At 40.9% G+C, this 15251-nt stretch overlaps 1 protein-coding gene across 7 annotated transcripts in view; it reads right to left on the minus strand.

The window, feature by feature from the left end:
- CKAP5 (cytoskeleton associated protein 5) overlaps positions 1-15251 on the minus strand; it is an 82309-nt gene that overhangs the window by 16669 nt on the left and 50389 nt on the right. For 4 of the 7 annotated variants that reach the window (XM_087720333.1, XM_087720336.1, XM_087720331.1 and 1 more), the window contains 9 exons: positions 13726-13794; positions 13288-13413; positions 11771-11920; positions 11196-11399; positions 5141-5276; positions 4367-4560; positions 2141-2313; positions 1876-1899; positions 350-523 (listed from right to left, as the gene is read on the minus strand). In XM_087720333.1, coding sequence (XP_087576459.1) covers positions 350-523; positions 1876-1899; positions 2141-2313; positions 4367-4560; positions 5141-5276; positions 11196-11399; positions 11771-11920; positions 13288-13413; positions 13726-13794 — 1250 coding nt within the window. The remainder of the gene's footprint in view (positions 1-349; positions 524-1875; positions 1900-2140; positions 2314-4366; positions 4561-5140; positions 5277-11195; positions 11400-11770; positions 11921-13287; positions 13414-13725; positions 13795-15251) is intronic. The other 3 variants (XM_087720343.1, XM_014070614.2, XM_014070638.2) reach the window with 3 other exon arrangements.

A 15251-nucleotide genomic window follows, 5' to 3' on the forward strand; every position in this document is an offset into this window, starting at 1 on the left:
TCATCTCTATTTTTTATCTCTCCTTTTTTCTTCTACATTTTCCTATCTCTATTCTGTGGGTAGGATACTTTTTGTGTGTTTTGCATTGCTACTAGAAGAAAGGAGAGGAACTTGTATGAATATATCTCTATCACTGTATGAGACAGTGGCTGGTATATGCAGATGAGAGAATCAATGTATTTTATAAATGGAATGCTCTATTAAATTTAACTATAGTTACATCAATTAGTATTGACTTCTTTTTGCTCAGATCTTTTCTTTTATGGCCTCGGGTAGAACCTTCACATGTGAGAAAGAAGAGAACACCATACCTATAATATGCAAATACTGGGTCAAAACAAACACTTACTTAGGTTCAGGAATCAAGACTGGCTCAAAGATGTCATCCAGTTTGTGCTGAACAAGTGCTGGCATTTCACATCGCATTGTGCCATTATCATTTTCTATTTCATCCAGATCCAGCTGAAATTCCCGAGGAACTGTATGCATTGCCTCTGAATGGCCACTCAAGTTACGGGCTTGGCTATAAAAATCAAGCAACACATTTTCCTTAATATTTCAGGAAGCATGCTGTCTTCCTAACAGAAGTGACATTCTGAAATCCTCATAAGCTACAGATGGAAAACATTCTTTTCTATATTATTTGGGACTTCGTTGGAGAGAGTCCAACTTTACGTCAAAGTAATCTCCCTGGTCTCCCAATATTCCCTGCAGTTCACAAGAAATTGGGAAGGCGCTCCCATTATCGCTCAGTTTTTCTAGAGCTTAAGGAGGGGAACAACAAATAATGGCTTGCTATTCCAATGTAACAAAATTTGTTGTCCCCTAATGATTGTTTTTAAACACAGAAGCCAAAAGAAAAAAAAAGAAAAAAAAACCTGCAAGTGGTCCTTCACTTACACCCATAATTGATAAATGTGCCATACCCAATTTTAAAACCTGTTTTTCTGCATTGTTAGGCAAATCTCGGCAGTTGTGAAATGAATTGTGTGGTTGTTAAGTGAATTCAGTTTCCCTCCATTGATTTTTGCTTGTCAGAAGCTGCAAATGGTGATCACATGACCTAGGGATGCTGCAACAGTTGTAAATAAAATGCTGGTTCCAAGTGCCCAATTTCTGATCACATGACTGTGGAGATTTGGTTGTAAGTGCAAGAACTGATTATAAGTCACTTTTTTCGGTACTGTTGTAACTTTGAATAGACACTAAACAAAATGTTGTAGGTCAAGGACTTCCTGCAGTAGTTTTTATAGCTTTTGCATTAACCAAGGAAAGCCAGGGGTCATCAGCCATGACACTAACTATTTGAAATCGGTACTCTCTTTAAAAACTTTGTTAGGTTTCCCTTTTACGTCTTACATCAAATACACCACCACAAATGTTAAAGAGAGAACAAGAAAGTATGGTTTCATCCAAATGAATCCAGTTTTTATTCATATATGGAGAAGGCATTATGTTAGGTTGCCTTTCTTAGTGACCACTGTTTGTTAATCCAGAATATTCCCAGCTGAGTTTTATACTCTTCAATTACAACTTGTAGGGATTTTCTACTAAGCAGAGGATTTTAGAACAATGGCGTAAGGTATAGCAAGAGGCATTCTAGAAGGGGTCCAAGAATCACATATTAAAGAGAGATGGGCATCCTAATTTCACATTGGATAGTATTCAATGCCACCTGAAGGAGTCTGCTTCTGTAGAAGTACCGCCCTTAACTTTTTTACCCAAGAGATGGGACACTATTTCTCATATCCAACATCAGTTTTTTCTAGAACCCTAAGTTTTAAGAAGCTTTAGGGTATTTAATAACTAATGATTGGGGGGGGGGGCAGAAATCCTATGAGCCCTGCTACCAAGGATTTAGTGGTTAGTACTTACATCCTATAAGTGCGATACATAATTCTGTCCATGGAGAAGCAGTGAAAAAAGGCACAATACCATTTAGAAAGCATTCAAGACATGACAAAACAGATGAAGAAAGGTTCAAACATTTTGCTTTGCAGTATTTTTTTTTTTGCAATCTGTGTCTCATGCATGCAGCAATGATAAAAACAAAAGACAAACACAAGGCAACAGCAAGGTATGTTTTAGCACACACTGTGAAAATGTTGCACACAGATGGCATTTTCTCCACATAACATACTTGAGTTTGGAAGACATGTCTTCAGCTGCTCCCTTCCGCAGCATGTTTGCACTGGCATTGGCATTTTGCATGCGCTGGGGTTTTTCATCTACCTGCCTTGATGAAGCAGCATTTGGTTTCTTAGCTGACCGCTTTATTCGTTCCTCCAACATACTCATGTCCTTCTCAGAAAGCTGTACAAGAAGAAAAACTTTAATGTCATGAGAGATTTTCCTCTAAGAATAAGCCACAGCTTCTTAATTTCTGAAAAAATAATTAACATGCAATTTATTTTCCAATACAGGACTTCTATTTAGCAATTATTCTTTTATTCACTTTATAAGTACAGTACAAATGTTTCCTAAAACACTTCTAAACAAAAAAATAAGCAAAGGCAGAGTCTCTCATTTATTTATTATTCATCAAGTTCTCTCCCTAACAGCTGTAAACTCTCTCATATGAAAAAAATAAATTGAGAGAGACTGGGGATACAGCAACTGTATGATGTTATACAGATTCTCTGTAGAGACAACACTATATGTCAGTAAGCCAGCATCCACATTTTTGCAGTTGGACATCTATCCTCCTTGATTCAGTGTACTGTGACCACTAAACAAGACAACTTACTATCTAAGTTGTTAATTCCCTAATTCTATAGAACAGGGATGGGCAACCCTTTTGTGCCCAATATTTGGTGGCTTGGAGAGAGCTGCAAATTGGAGGGCCCACATCATACAAGTGATGACACTGACGCTATGCCTATTTTAGGATTTGTACTCAGTTTTTATCTGTCCCTCACTGCAAAATAATGGAAAATATTGTCATTTTTCAGCAGACATGTTTGGGTTTCTGGGGGCTACCCTTACCTGTATAAAGCAAGAGCAGATTACAATTAAATTTTGTGAGTGGAATAGAATTTTTTGTCAGGGTTTGAATGAAACTATGGAGCACTCTCACAGATGTTAACCCATTTTGTTGACAGGACTGCCATGTAGATAAATTCTGGATGCTACTATTTTCCTACCCCCAACCTGGGAAAGTGACTTGAGAAACAGTAAGACCTAAAGCAGCAACTGACTTAATTTACAATTTCCCCAAAAGCTAACATCTTGCAAGAATATGAGATTTCATATCCAAGTGCAGAGATGTTATCTAAATTGAATAAAATTAATTTGTAATTTTAGATTTTCAAAATGAGAATAAGAAAGTAGTTGTAGGATATATCAATACATCTTAAAACTCAAAGCATTGAAGATTTAAAAAACAAGATAAAATCATCATTAATACAGCTGTTCTCCAATTTTGCAGGGCCACTGCACCCTGACGTTTCATGTAAGAATGACCTTTCATATTATTGTGATGTTAGAAATTCAGAAATCTGAAATTTTAATTTTAAGTAAAATTAAATTGAAATTTTGACAAAAGCAGTGGTTCTGAAATGTAAGAAAAAATAATTCCATGTAAGGTACTATTTTGGAAGTAGGTGGTACTTGATACCACCTGATTTCTTTACTTCAAAATAGCTTGATATCCTACTTGAAGGTGGATGGTGAAACTCCCAGAAAGAATCTTTTATCTTATTTAACCCCAACTTTTTGTAATTTGGTGCACAACTAATAAATATTTTAAAATTATTGTAAAGAGACAACAGATATGTTCTAAGTTCATTAGTCACATTTGTATTTAGAATCAGGTTGATATAAAATAAGTTGCACGAAGAGACCTATTGGTCTAAATAGGCATTTAATGATTGATCCCTGACAGACATCTCCAGGCTTTCCTTTCCACTTTCTCTGGATATGCATAAAATATGTGACTTTTAGCTTAATTGCTTTAACGCTTTGAACAGTTTAAAATCTGAATCTTAGAAACTGGACTGAACTGATTAAATAATAGTTTGGTGCAGATTGGTTTTTTTTCTTTTACCAATATAACTTCCTCCAATTATTCACTAACACAGTTGTCAAAACTTTTGAACAAGGTTTGTGGTAGACAAAATTCAACTAATTTCCACTGCTATTGCAGTTTAACAATGAATGCTTATTTATTTATCATCTTAAAATTCATTGATATCTGAATGATTCATTAACCATCAACTAAATAGTGTAAAGTACAATTTATCTGTTCTTGAGAATCAATATTCAATCAATTGTATAATGCAGGTCGTTGTGACTTTGTACCATTTAACCTGAATCATCCAATACACTGTAAGGATTTAATTTTTTCCTTTGATTCCTGTATACTTACATTTCCAATCATCTTGAACACCTGGTCCCCATGCACATTGTAAACAGTAACAATGGTATTAAGTGCAGCATTTCTGACCGTGTTGTCCCTGTCACCAATGTGAATTGCAATTTCCTTTAAGGCTTTGCCAGGAGTGGGCTGACACACATTCATACCATATGATTCAATTAGACATCCCAGCTCTTCTAAGCACTCTAAGAATAACAAAAGAAGATATAAACAAAACCCAGAAGCAACCACACTTCTTAGTAAAGTGAACTGTTATTATAGACAAGGTAAAAAATCTTCTTTATAATTAAAAATCTCCAAGATGCAACTGGGAACCCACTCTAACATAATGTATGAAATGGTCCGTAACCATTCACATTTATTGTCAGTAGCCTGAACAAGCATTAAAAATATTTTTTATAACATGAACATAACTGTTACTCTCCATTTTTAAAAATCATTTCTTTCCCATCTCATTGTTTTCTATGCCACCCCCACTTTAAGGAACTGCTACATCTTTGTGGGTATGGCAACTAGGTAATTAAGTAAAAGGCTCATATTGCTCCCTTTGGAAATAATTATGTCGAGTGATGGCATATATGAATGTGCACCCCCAAACCTTACTAGGCTGAAAACAATTACCTACCCCTGCATACACCAATGCATCTGCCCATATTTCATGCATCCAATGCAGAAATTGACACACCAGTATTTTAAGTGGGACTTGCCCATTCCATGATTTTTATGACTGTAATAAGATATTGTGATCTGTTCTACATGTCTCACCTGCCCGCTGTTTTGAATTTTTTGATTTCGTTCCATCCATGATAAATGTGAACATTTTGCTGGCTGGATAGACAAGACACATTCTGTTCAGAATGGCACGCACATCCCTTCGAATAACATCTTTGGGTTCCCCAACCTAAAATCAGAGAAGATATTTGGAGATTTAGAAAAAAGGGACGCATAATCAATATTCTTAATATTCTCATCCAGGGCTTTCAGGGAATCACGTGCATGCCTAAGGTCTCCAAAGTGTCCTGTGGGAGGAGTCACTGATGGGTTATTCTCAGACCCCCATTAACCTAAAGACTGAGGTTAAAATTGAGGCCACTCCCCTCTGCCTCACTTCCTAGCCCCAGTCATAATCTGTCTTTGGCCTATTAGGAGACTAAATTTTTGGCTTCTGAGATTAGAGTGATTTTGAGAGAATTTTCCCATACTTGACTCCCCCACCTCCTCCCTTAGTCTTCCCTGCGTGTGGTAAGTGATCTGGGCAATAGCGGAGCTTTGCCAGGGGCACTAGAGGCTCCGAGGCCGCTGGCGGCCATTGGGGGGGCATCTGAAGTCGGGCGCCAGGAGATCTGTTGTGGCGCACACCCATTACATTGGGGGTCGCTGGAGCTCTGCCGCTTCACTGAAGCTGCTTCTGAACCTGTTTTTCCCAGGCTTTACAAATCCCAACGGTGGATGCGCCCATGGCGTCTTTTGCATCTTCTTCATCTCTGGTGGCAGGTTACATTGCCAACAATTTTAAGGTGGAGGATAGGAGAGCTGAACTGACTTTGCGCAAGAACTTCCAAGTGGCCATGTGAGCGATCAAGGCAGCTGCTGCGGCCTCCTTCTTCAATAGGTCCACCCTCCTCTGGTTGTCCCAGATGCAGGAGAGGGTTCTGGCTATGGAGGTACGTCTTTTGTAGGACATTGCAAAGCTTACAGCGGCTGCTCAGTTCTCGGTGGATGGCACACTTGACGTGATCAAGTACGTCTCCAGAGCGCTCGCCACGTCGGTGGCATCCAGGAGACTTCTCTCGCTACATGGTTGGCAGGCAGATGCCCGGTCCAAGTGGAACCTGACTGCAGCAGAGTATTCTGGCGATAAGCTATTTGGAGCCTTCCTTGATCCGCTTCTGGTGGAGGACAAAAACAAGCGTAAGATCCTGCCTTCTACTTCCAAACGGGCAGAGCAAAGGTCGACGCCCTTTCAGAAGAGGTCTGCATATCAGCCTCCAGAGCAGGACTACCAGCAGCAACAGAGGTACCCCTCTCCTCCTAGGTACTCTTGACAGAAGATAGACAATTTATTACAAGGACAGGAATCGGTATCAACAGCCCAACAAGCGGCCCTTTTGAGGTGGGGGGGGGGTGGCCGTTTCTACTGCAGGAATAAATGATCCGGGCTCGGATCTCCCCATAGGCGGTTGCCTTGCTCATTTTGCAGGACGCTGGGACCTCATCTTCTCTGATGCATGGGTCCGCTACACTGTTCACTTTGGGTTGCATTTGGAGTTTCGTTCTCACCCCCCTTCTCGTTTCAGGCTTCTCCTCCTTTCGGAACCTGGTAAAGCGCGAGCTTCATACGGGGGGATTCATTATCAGTACAGGGCCCTTCCCTTTGGACTGGCTTCAGCTCCCAGGACCAAGGTGCTGGCGGTGGTTGCGGGTCACCTTAGATCCGTTCCGATCTGAATTCAATGTTACCTAGATGATGTCCTCGTGCAGGCTAGCAGCCTTAGGGCAGCGAAGAGGGACCTTCAGGTCACTATTAGAACCTTGCAGTCCTTGGGATTCTCAGTAAACTTTGAGAAGAGCCATTTAGAGCCCTCTACCCGGTTGTAACACCTGGGAGCGGTCACTGACATGATGGAGAGAAGAGTGTTCATATCCCAAGATCATAGGGATAGTATCTGTCAGCTGGTTCAGCAGATCCACAGGACGCGCTCTGTTCCCGGAGTGCTGCTCTCGCGTCTCCTGGGGAGGTGCATCTCTTGCATTGCGATCGTTCCATGGGATCGGCTCCATTCCAGGGAGCTGCAGTGGCTACTGCTCCCGTACCAGAAGGACGGTTCCTGCGACGCGACATTCAAGATTCCCATTCTGCCCCGGATCTGGCTGTGTCTTTGCTGGTGGACGTCTCCCACCATGGCCAAAGGTGTTCTGTTCAGAGAGCCAGACAGGTTGGTGTTGACGACCGACGCGAGTCTCTTAATTTGGGGGGCATACCTAGACTCCCAGCTGCCCCAGGGCCGTTGGTCGGTCTCTGACTTGCATCAGAACATCAACTGGTTGGAGCTCACGGCGATCTACCTGGCCCTCCGTCATTTCAAGGAGAAGGTATCAGGGCAGCACATCCTGGTTCTGATGGACAACATCACCGCAAAGGCGCACGTCAACAAGCAGGGGGGCACCCACTTGGAACGAGGCTCCGAAGTTGGGGAATTGGGCGGAACATCATCTCCTGTCGCTGAGGGTGGAGCACATCTTGGGGGTAGACAACATGCAAGCCAACTGGCTCAGCCGAGCAGTGGACTATGGAAAATGGAAGCTGCTTCCCAAGGTCTTCGACAAGATTTGCTGGAGGTTCGGCAGGCCGGTGGTGGATCCAAGGTGGCGCAGTGGTTAAATGCAGCACTGCAGGCTACTGCTAGATCAGCAGGTCAGCGGTTCAAATCTCACCGGCTCAGGGTTGACTCAGCCTTCCATCCTTCCGAGGTGGGTAAAATGAGGACCCAGATTGTTGGGGGCAATATGCTGACTCTCTGTAAACCGCTTAGAGAGACCTGAAAGGCCTATGAAGCGGTATATAAGTCCACTGCTATTGCTATTGCTATCTGTTCACCAAGCCAGCCAACTCGCAGGTCCAGAGGGTCATCTCCCGGTACCCGGCTCAGGGTGCGGAGGAAGTGGCTGCCCTACGGTGTCGTTGGGCGGAGGACCTCTTGTATGCCTTCCCCCCCCCTTCCACTCATTCCCGGGGTTCTCAGGAAGCTGGTAGTAGATGGGGCAGAGGTCATTGTAGTGGCTCCCTATTGGCCCCGTTGGCCTTGGTTCGCGGACCTGATAGATCTGTCCATGTCTCTCCACTGGAAGATTCCCTCAGGGGAGGTGGCTCTTTGCCAGGGGACCCTGCACAATCCGGAGCCTCAGTGGCTCCAGTTGACTGTTTGGCACTTGAGCGGGAATACTTGAGGGCGGCCCAGTTTTTGGCCAGGACTATTGAGGCCTCCAGGAGGAAGTCCATTACCCACATCCCCGATGCTACATGGGCCGCCTTCGTGTCCTGATGCCGTTCCGTGCAGGTGGATCCGGCAACAGCCTTTGCAACCTCAGGTGCTGGAGTTCCTTCAGGATTGGCTGGACAAGGAGCTTGACCACAACACCCTCAGGAGGCAGGTTGTGGAATTGTCAACGGTTCTTGGGGGGCTGGGATCCTGTTCTTTGGCGCAAGACCCGATCATTAAGAGGTTTCTCGGGGGGGGGGGGGATAAACGTAGTCCTCCTGTAGTGCATCGTTTCCCCACATGGGATTTACCAACTTCCCTCCAGGCATTGACGGGGGCTCCCTTCGAGCCGGATCTGTGCACCTTCCATGAAAACAGGATTGTCCTCAGGTTGGACCCTTTGCTTTTGCCAAGGTCAATTCCCCATTCCATGGGGCGCAAGAGGTGGTTCTACCAGACTTCTGTCCAACACCCTCCAGGCAGAGGGAAAGCTCTTGGCATCACCTAGATGTGAGGAGGGTGTTGAGCATCTATCTTAAGCGCACATCTCCCTTCCGGAGGTCAGAGGCGTTGTTCGTCTCCTTCCAGCCTTCCAGCCTTCTGCCCTTGGGGCCAGGGTGTCTTCTGCTCCCATAGGTAGATGGATTAGGCTGGCTATGACCAGAGCCTACAAAGCTCGCAGCCTTACACTACCAGCTGGCATTACGGCCCCCTCCACCAGGAGTGCGGCCACATCAGTGGCCTGGTCTACTCAGGCACTTATAGAGGATATTTTCAGGGCGGCAGCCTGGGCTTCCCCTACGCCTTTCATCAGGCTTTATCAGGTGGATGCTTACGCTTCGGTGGAGACTTCATTTGGTAGGCGGGTTCTGCAGAGAGTAATGGAAGCTTCCCTCCCTGGGACATCGAGCTTTGGCATGTCCCATTAGTTACTCCTCCCACAGGACACTTTGGAGACTGTCAGTTGGTCTTACCTGAACTGCATGTCTCAAAGTCCTGTGGAATGAGTCACTTCCTACCCTAGTTGGGAGCAGGTAGGGCCTGAGCATTATTGTTTGAGTTTGATCGGTTAGGTTCTGAGCTTGTTGTAGTTGTTCTTGTGTTCCGGTTGTTGTTCCTTACCATTCCTTACCAGATTCCTCCTACAACACCGATCTTCGATTAAGACTGGAGCCAGGAAGTAAGGCAGAGGGGAGTGGCCTCAATTTTAACCTCAGTCTCTAGGCAAATGGGGTCTGAGAATAACCCATCAGTGACTCATCCCACAGGACTTTGAGACATGCAGTTCAGGTAAGACCAACTGACATTTTCGGATTTTATATTTTTACTCTGAAATTTTAGGTAGTGACAAATACACTGGAGCAAACATGAGTGCATTTAACCTTGAGCACAATAACATATTACAAGATGCTATCCTGATCTAGATTACTGTTCTCAGATGCTCTGAGAGTTTTGTAAATTAGAATCTTTGCAAGTACAGAAGAAACAGATACAAAATCTCATGAGTTCATTATAGTGAATAAGAGATACATGTTCTCTAATGATTTAAAAAAATTATGTAAGACATTTGCTCAGCAATTCTGTTGAATTTTTACAGCGATGTTAAATATGTTGCTCTCACACAAACTGTATCGAGTGTATCATGTATTACAATTAATTTAGTCGTTAAAGATCAGAATTTCTAATTGATGTATTTAGGTTTTTTTTGCTAATAGATATAATTCTACTACCATTATGAATGCAAGTATTTTATTTGAAACTGCTCTCATATTTTTATGAATGTTACTGGTAATATTCAAAGGTGCTTTTTCAGGAGGCAAAAAGCACCTTTGGGACAACCATGACCTTGATGACTCAGAATCTCTACAGACTTTTAACATTACAGGTAATAACACCCAGCTTATCTTGGCTGATCTCATAAAATATAAACCTTTTAATGATTTTATTGTAATTTTTCTGATTTTCGCTGTTCAGTCATTCAGAAATTGCAAGTTTAATAAATTAACATCATCATCAAGATTGGACCATGTTAATACTTGTATACAAGCCCACCAGGAAATTTCAGGATTGGAGCTAGACTGGGAAGTGGAAAAACATCCCAGAAGACAACAATAGATTAGTCTTTTGTATTGTTGACAATAAAATAAAATTTAGATGTTCTCAAGCAGTTGATCTTAATTTTATCTTATCTTCTATAGTATCTTTTGATGTGAGTTCAAAGTTGTTTTAAAAAAGTAGTGCTAGATATGAAGGCTGGAATACAGTTAATGGAATTCCCTAGGTTACTGATCATATTCACATTAAAAAAAAATCATAGTACATATGAAAATTTGCTCTCTACCTCTTGCATCCTATTTTTCCAATTTTGCCTAATATAATGCCCTGACTGAAGTTTTAATGATATTATTCTACACCTTAATTCAAGCATTCTAAAATTGAAGCATATTGTCACCTACGCTTATTCAGGAATGGGAAGGATCTTGAGGAGGAAGCTAAAGTAAGATCTGATGGCAATTTGGGGGGCCCTTTACATCAGTAAAAACATTTTAGCAATGTTTTCCATTTCTATTATTTGAAAAAGTAATAATATTTCATATCTGGTTTTCTTGCTTCTCTTTTCCAAGTAGGGTTTTTCCTTTCTTTTCCAAATACAGTATTCTCAAGTTCTATTTGCTAAAGTCATTATTATTCTCAATACTGTCACAGAGGGAGCTCTAATTTCACAATTTGCTTTTTGATATATTTTGTGAGCAAAACATCTAGGTTTTTTTTTTTTTCATTTTACCCACTCTAAGAAGTCAAGACACACCAAATATACAGCTTTTTAAAATTCTGGATACCTTCAAAGTAAGATAGGGAATGAAGGAAGTGGCTTCATTTTCAGTCAGGTGGTATTCTTCTTGGTTCAACATGAGAAACAACAGCTTAAGATACTCCAAAGTTTTCATCAGAACACTTGTGTTGGTGTCAAAGAACCTGAGAGTGATCCACTTCAGAATCAGATCTAAACAGCTGATAACTCCATCTTTTTCACTCTCCAAGTGCTTGAAAGGGGGGAAAAGAACAAGGTGAAGTTTTGCACACACAAAGTTTTTTTTTTTACAATAAAATAAACTGAGAAATTGTATTTCAATTAAATGATTATGCCATGGCTTTTCTAGTAGCAAAGGGACCAAAGATAATTATTTTGTACATGCATAATTGCAACTTGCATCAGCTACTCTGCTATTTAAGTTTGTTTCAAATGCTCATATTCAGTGCCTCGATGGAGGCCAATACTAATTGCACTGTTCTTATGAGAATATTATGCAGGGCTCTAGTTTGAATAGGGCATTTTCAAAAGTTGCACGCTCTAGGAAAAGTTATACTAGTGTTCTTATTGGTTTATCAATTGCCAGAAATCAATGCTCCTCACCTCAACCATTACACTAAGCGCTTTGTTGTGGCGTTGAAAATCTGTATGAAACATTTCATCTTGTAACCACTTGGCAACACAGCTAGACATCTGAGTCTTCAATTGCTCAATGTATTCATCACGAGGAGTAGTAAAATTCCATTTCAAAACCTGAAGGAAGAGGGGAACGTGGTCTTCTTAAAAATTAAACCTGTAAGTTAACCTACTTGTAACTTAAATTTTACTTAAAATAATTAGTCTGTAAATTGTAAGTGGCATGTAGATACATCCTATATGTATGTGTACAGTTGTTTTCCTTATTTGCTAAGACTACATTATTGAGCCACAGGTAATTTTTAAGTAACATCGATCCTACTAACATAACAAACTAAGTTCATATTTATGAATATTTTTCCTATATAGACTACTTGACTACCAAAGCATTGTCTCTTTCTAACTTTCACTTTTCTTTCACTAATTCTAGTTTGGTTAAACTTCAAGCAAGCACTTTCTACCCATTCCACTTTTGAGACAGTCATGAAGAGGATACCAGAAACAATTGATTATTTTAAGCAAAGGATAATTTATTCTCGTATCTGAATTGGAAGAAGTCCAGATTATTTTAAAAATGGATTAATGTTTCTACCTTGGCTTCTAGTTAACTTGTGTTAACTAGAACTCTTGTTGGATATGTGTTAAGATTATCTCACAAATATCACCTAGTGAGCTTTCATGGCAGAAGTGCAACTAATCTTGAGTCTTTGTATTTTGTCATTTTGTCATTTTTTGTCATTTATTAAAATTTATAGGCCGCCCTTTTCCCTGAGGGGACTCAGGGCGGCTTACAATCACGAGGGAGGGGGGTGCAGTATCAAAAAACAAAACAAAATGTGAACAAAGAAAAATAATAAAACACAACTTTTTAGAGATACAACAAATACAACTTTTTGTATTTTAATACCTCAGAACTGTATTATAACATAGATGCTTAGGTGCATACACATACAGTCAGTAATTTGAGGCTTGTTTCTGCCTATTCATTCTGTGCAGTATTTCTCAAACGTAGTGATGCCAAGTTATGTTGATTTCAACTCCCATAATTCCTTATGCCGACTGGTACAATTTTAGCAATCTTCCCATTTAAATAATACAATAAAACAATTTTGTTATTATAGAAACATTTCCTAATACTGAATGAAGAGACACCTCTTCACTGAACTTTTCCAAAATAATTCACTTGGTTTAAGCACAGTAAGGCAGAACAAATCTGGCAGATTTTGTAGGCCACGCGTAACAAAAAAGGATGACAGAACAACTTCTAATTTTGTATGCTTGTCCACTGAACTGTTAATAACATTGGTAAATACATTAGAGCAGAATGTGCATTTATACAATTAAGTGAATAAATAACTTTAAGTAATCTCCACATGTATTTTTACCTGGAGATTTAACCACTGGAGTGTTAAAGTAAATATGGTTTATAATAGGAATTAAGGTCTAATACAGCCCAGAAATCAGACATTGAGCATTTCTCTCACCTTTAATCCTTTCTCATCTTTCATTCTTTGCTCTTTTCCATTTGGGACTAAAATAAAAACTGGGCCAGACCTGTCATCATCATCTTTCAAATTGGATTTGCTTGGAACCTTTTTCCCTTGTATACCCTAAGAAGCAAAACAATAGTAAGTTCATTTCCCTGTAACCAACCTCCTATAATCTAGTTTTAAACCATTTTCCATTCTGCACCTCTGGACTAATCTCACTGAAATCAACAGGAATGCCTTTATTTAGAATAAATCTATCCCATCAGCATGCAAGCCAAGTATTTCACCTACACAGAAGTTTGTGTTAGAATGTGCACTGAAGACCTCAAGTACCTATTTAGCAGAGTAAAGACAAAGGCCATAACAGTGTTTAGTACAGCAAGTATATAAAGGTCAGTGTACCAGCCACTGTACGTGGTACCCGTTTATTACCTGTTTGATAACTTTGTTCTTTGTCAGATTACTATTGCCTTTGGTGAGGCCTGAATTTGCATCAGAATGCTGAAACAAGTCATAAAACACTCTGTAGTTAATAGTATTGACCACATAAACACCTTTTTAAAAGTTTTTTAAAATTTCTGCATAAATATGAATATAGAGCCCAAGCACTCTGTTCCTTTTTATTGACTGTATGTGAAATATTACATAGCTAAGAACACTGGCATGTAAATTATACTGAGGAAGAACTGAGTTAGAAGGGACCAGTCAAGCCATCAAATTTCCTCTCAGTGAAGACCAAGAGGTTCAGACTCCAATTGCCACAAATGTTTCACAAGGATCATTTCATTAACCTGCAACATGAAGCTTTTTCATACATTGACACAAAAATTTCTAGTGCAGGAGTGTTAAATTCAAGGCCCGGGGGCCAGATTTGGCCCCCGGGGTGCTTAAACCTGGCCCACAGGGCCGCCCTGGAACAGCAAAGGACTGGCCAACAGAGGGTTGTAGGAGGCCATTGGAGCAGAAAAGGGAGCTTGCAATGGCTGCATGCGGCCATCCTGAGTTCCATTTTCACTGGCAGAATGCTTGAGCCACCACAGGTGCCCTTGACACAAGTGATGTTGAGCTGGCCACACCTACTCCGGCCATGCCCATTCCAGTCCCCTGAGGCCAAATACAACCCTGATGCAGCCCTCAATGAAATCGAGTTTGACACCCCTACTCTACATATATTACAATGTACCATGAAATAAAAACTTCTTAAATAAAGCTTTTCTATGGAACAGAATGAGCTGCAAAATAGAGTTGTGATGCGGTCATTTCATTCTGCCACATAGCTGGTAGTACTTTTCATAACCAGGGCTTCATCTGATTTTATTTCTGGATTGATATGCAATACCATATCTAAGCTGATATCATCCAGGAAAGCCATCCCACTAGGAACGGTTATCCAAATCCTGCTCTTCATTTTCTATCATTAGATGATAGAAATGTGAAGGTGGGCAGTTCAAAAATGTATTAGGTAGACAGGCAGGCAGATGGAGAAGACAACTAGAGAGACAGATTAGACCAGTGGTAGTCAACCTGGTCCTTACCGCACACTAGTGGGCGTTCCAGCTTTCATGGTGGGAGGTAGGGGTTTTGTCCGATACTGAAACACTTTCCTTTTTTAAAAAAATTTAATTGACTTTTTTTAAAAAAATGTCATAGCATTATTTAAAAACATTTTCATTAGGTTTTCATAAAATCACCATTACTGTGGAACCGGTGGGCAGTTAGAAAATTTTACTACTAACAGTGATACAAAAGTGGGCGGTAGGTATAAAAAGGTTGACTACCCCCTGGATTAGACAGACAGACAATTTCCTTTCTCTTTTCCCTCGTCTAGAAAGTCCTTGGCAAAACCTTCTTTGCCAAGTAAAGAGAGTTTGCTTGCCTGTTTGTGGTCTTTGCCACTCATTGCCTGACAGAGACGATTTAATCCGTCGTCTCTCCCTCAAGCAGCCTTCCAACTTGTC

This window comes from Thamnophis sirtalis, unplaced genomic scaffold, assembly GCF_051295495.1.
Source record: "Thamnophis sirtalis isolate CommonGarterSnake01/CBP01778 unplaced genomic scaffold, rThaSir2_p1.2 scaffold_1, whole genome shotgun sequence".
In the NCBI taxonomy this organism is placed as follows: domain Eukaryota; kingdom Metazoa; phylum Chordata; class Lepidosauria; order Squamata; family Natricidae; genus Thamnophis; species Thamnophis sirtalis.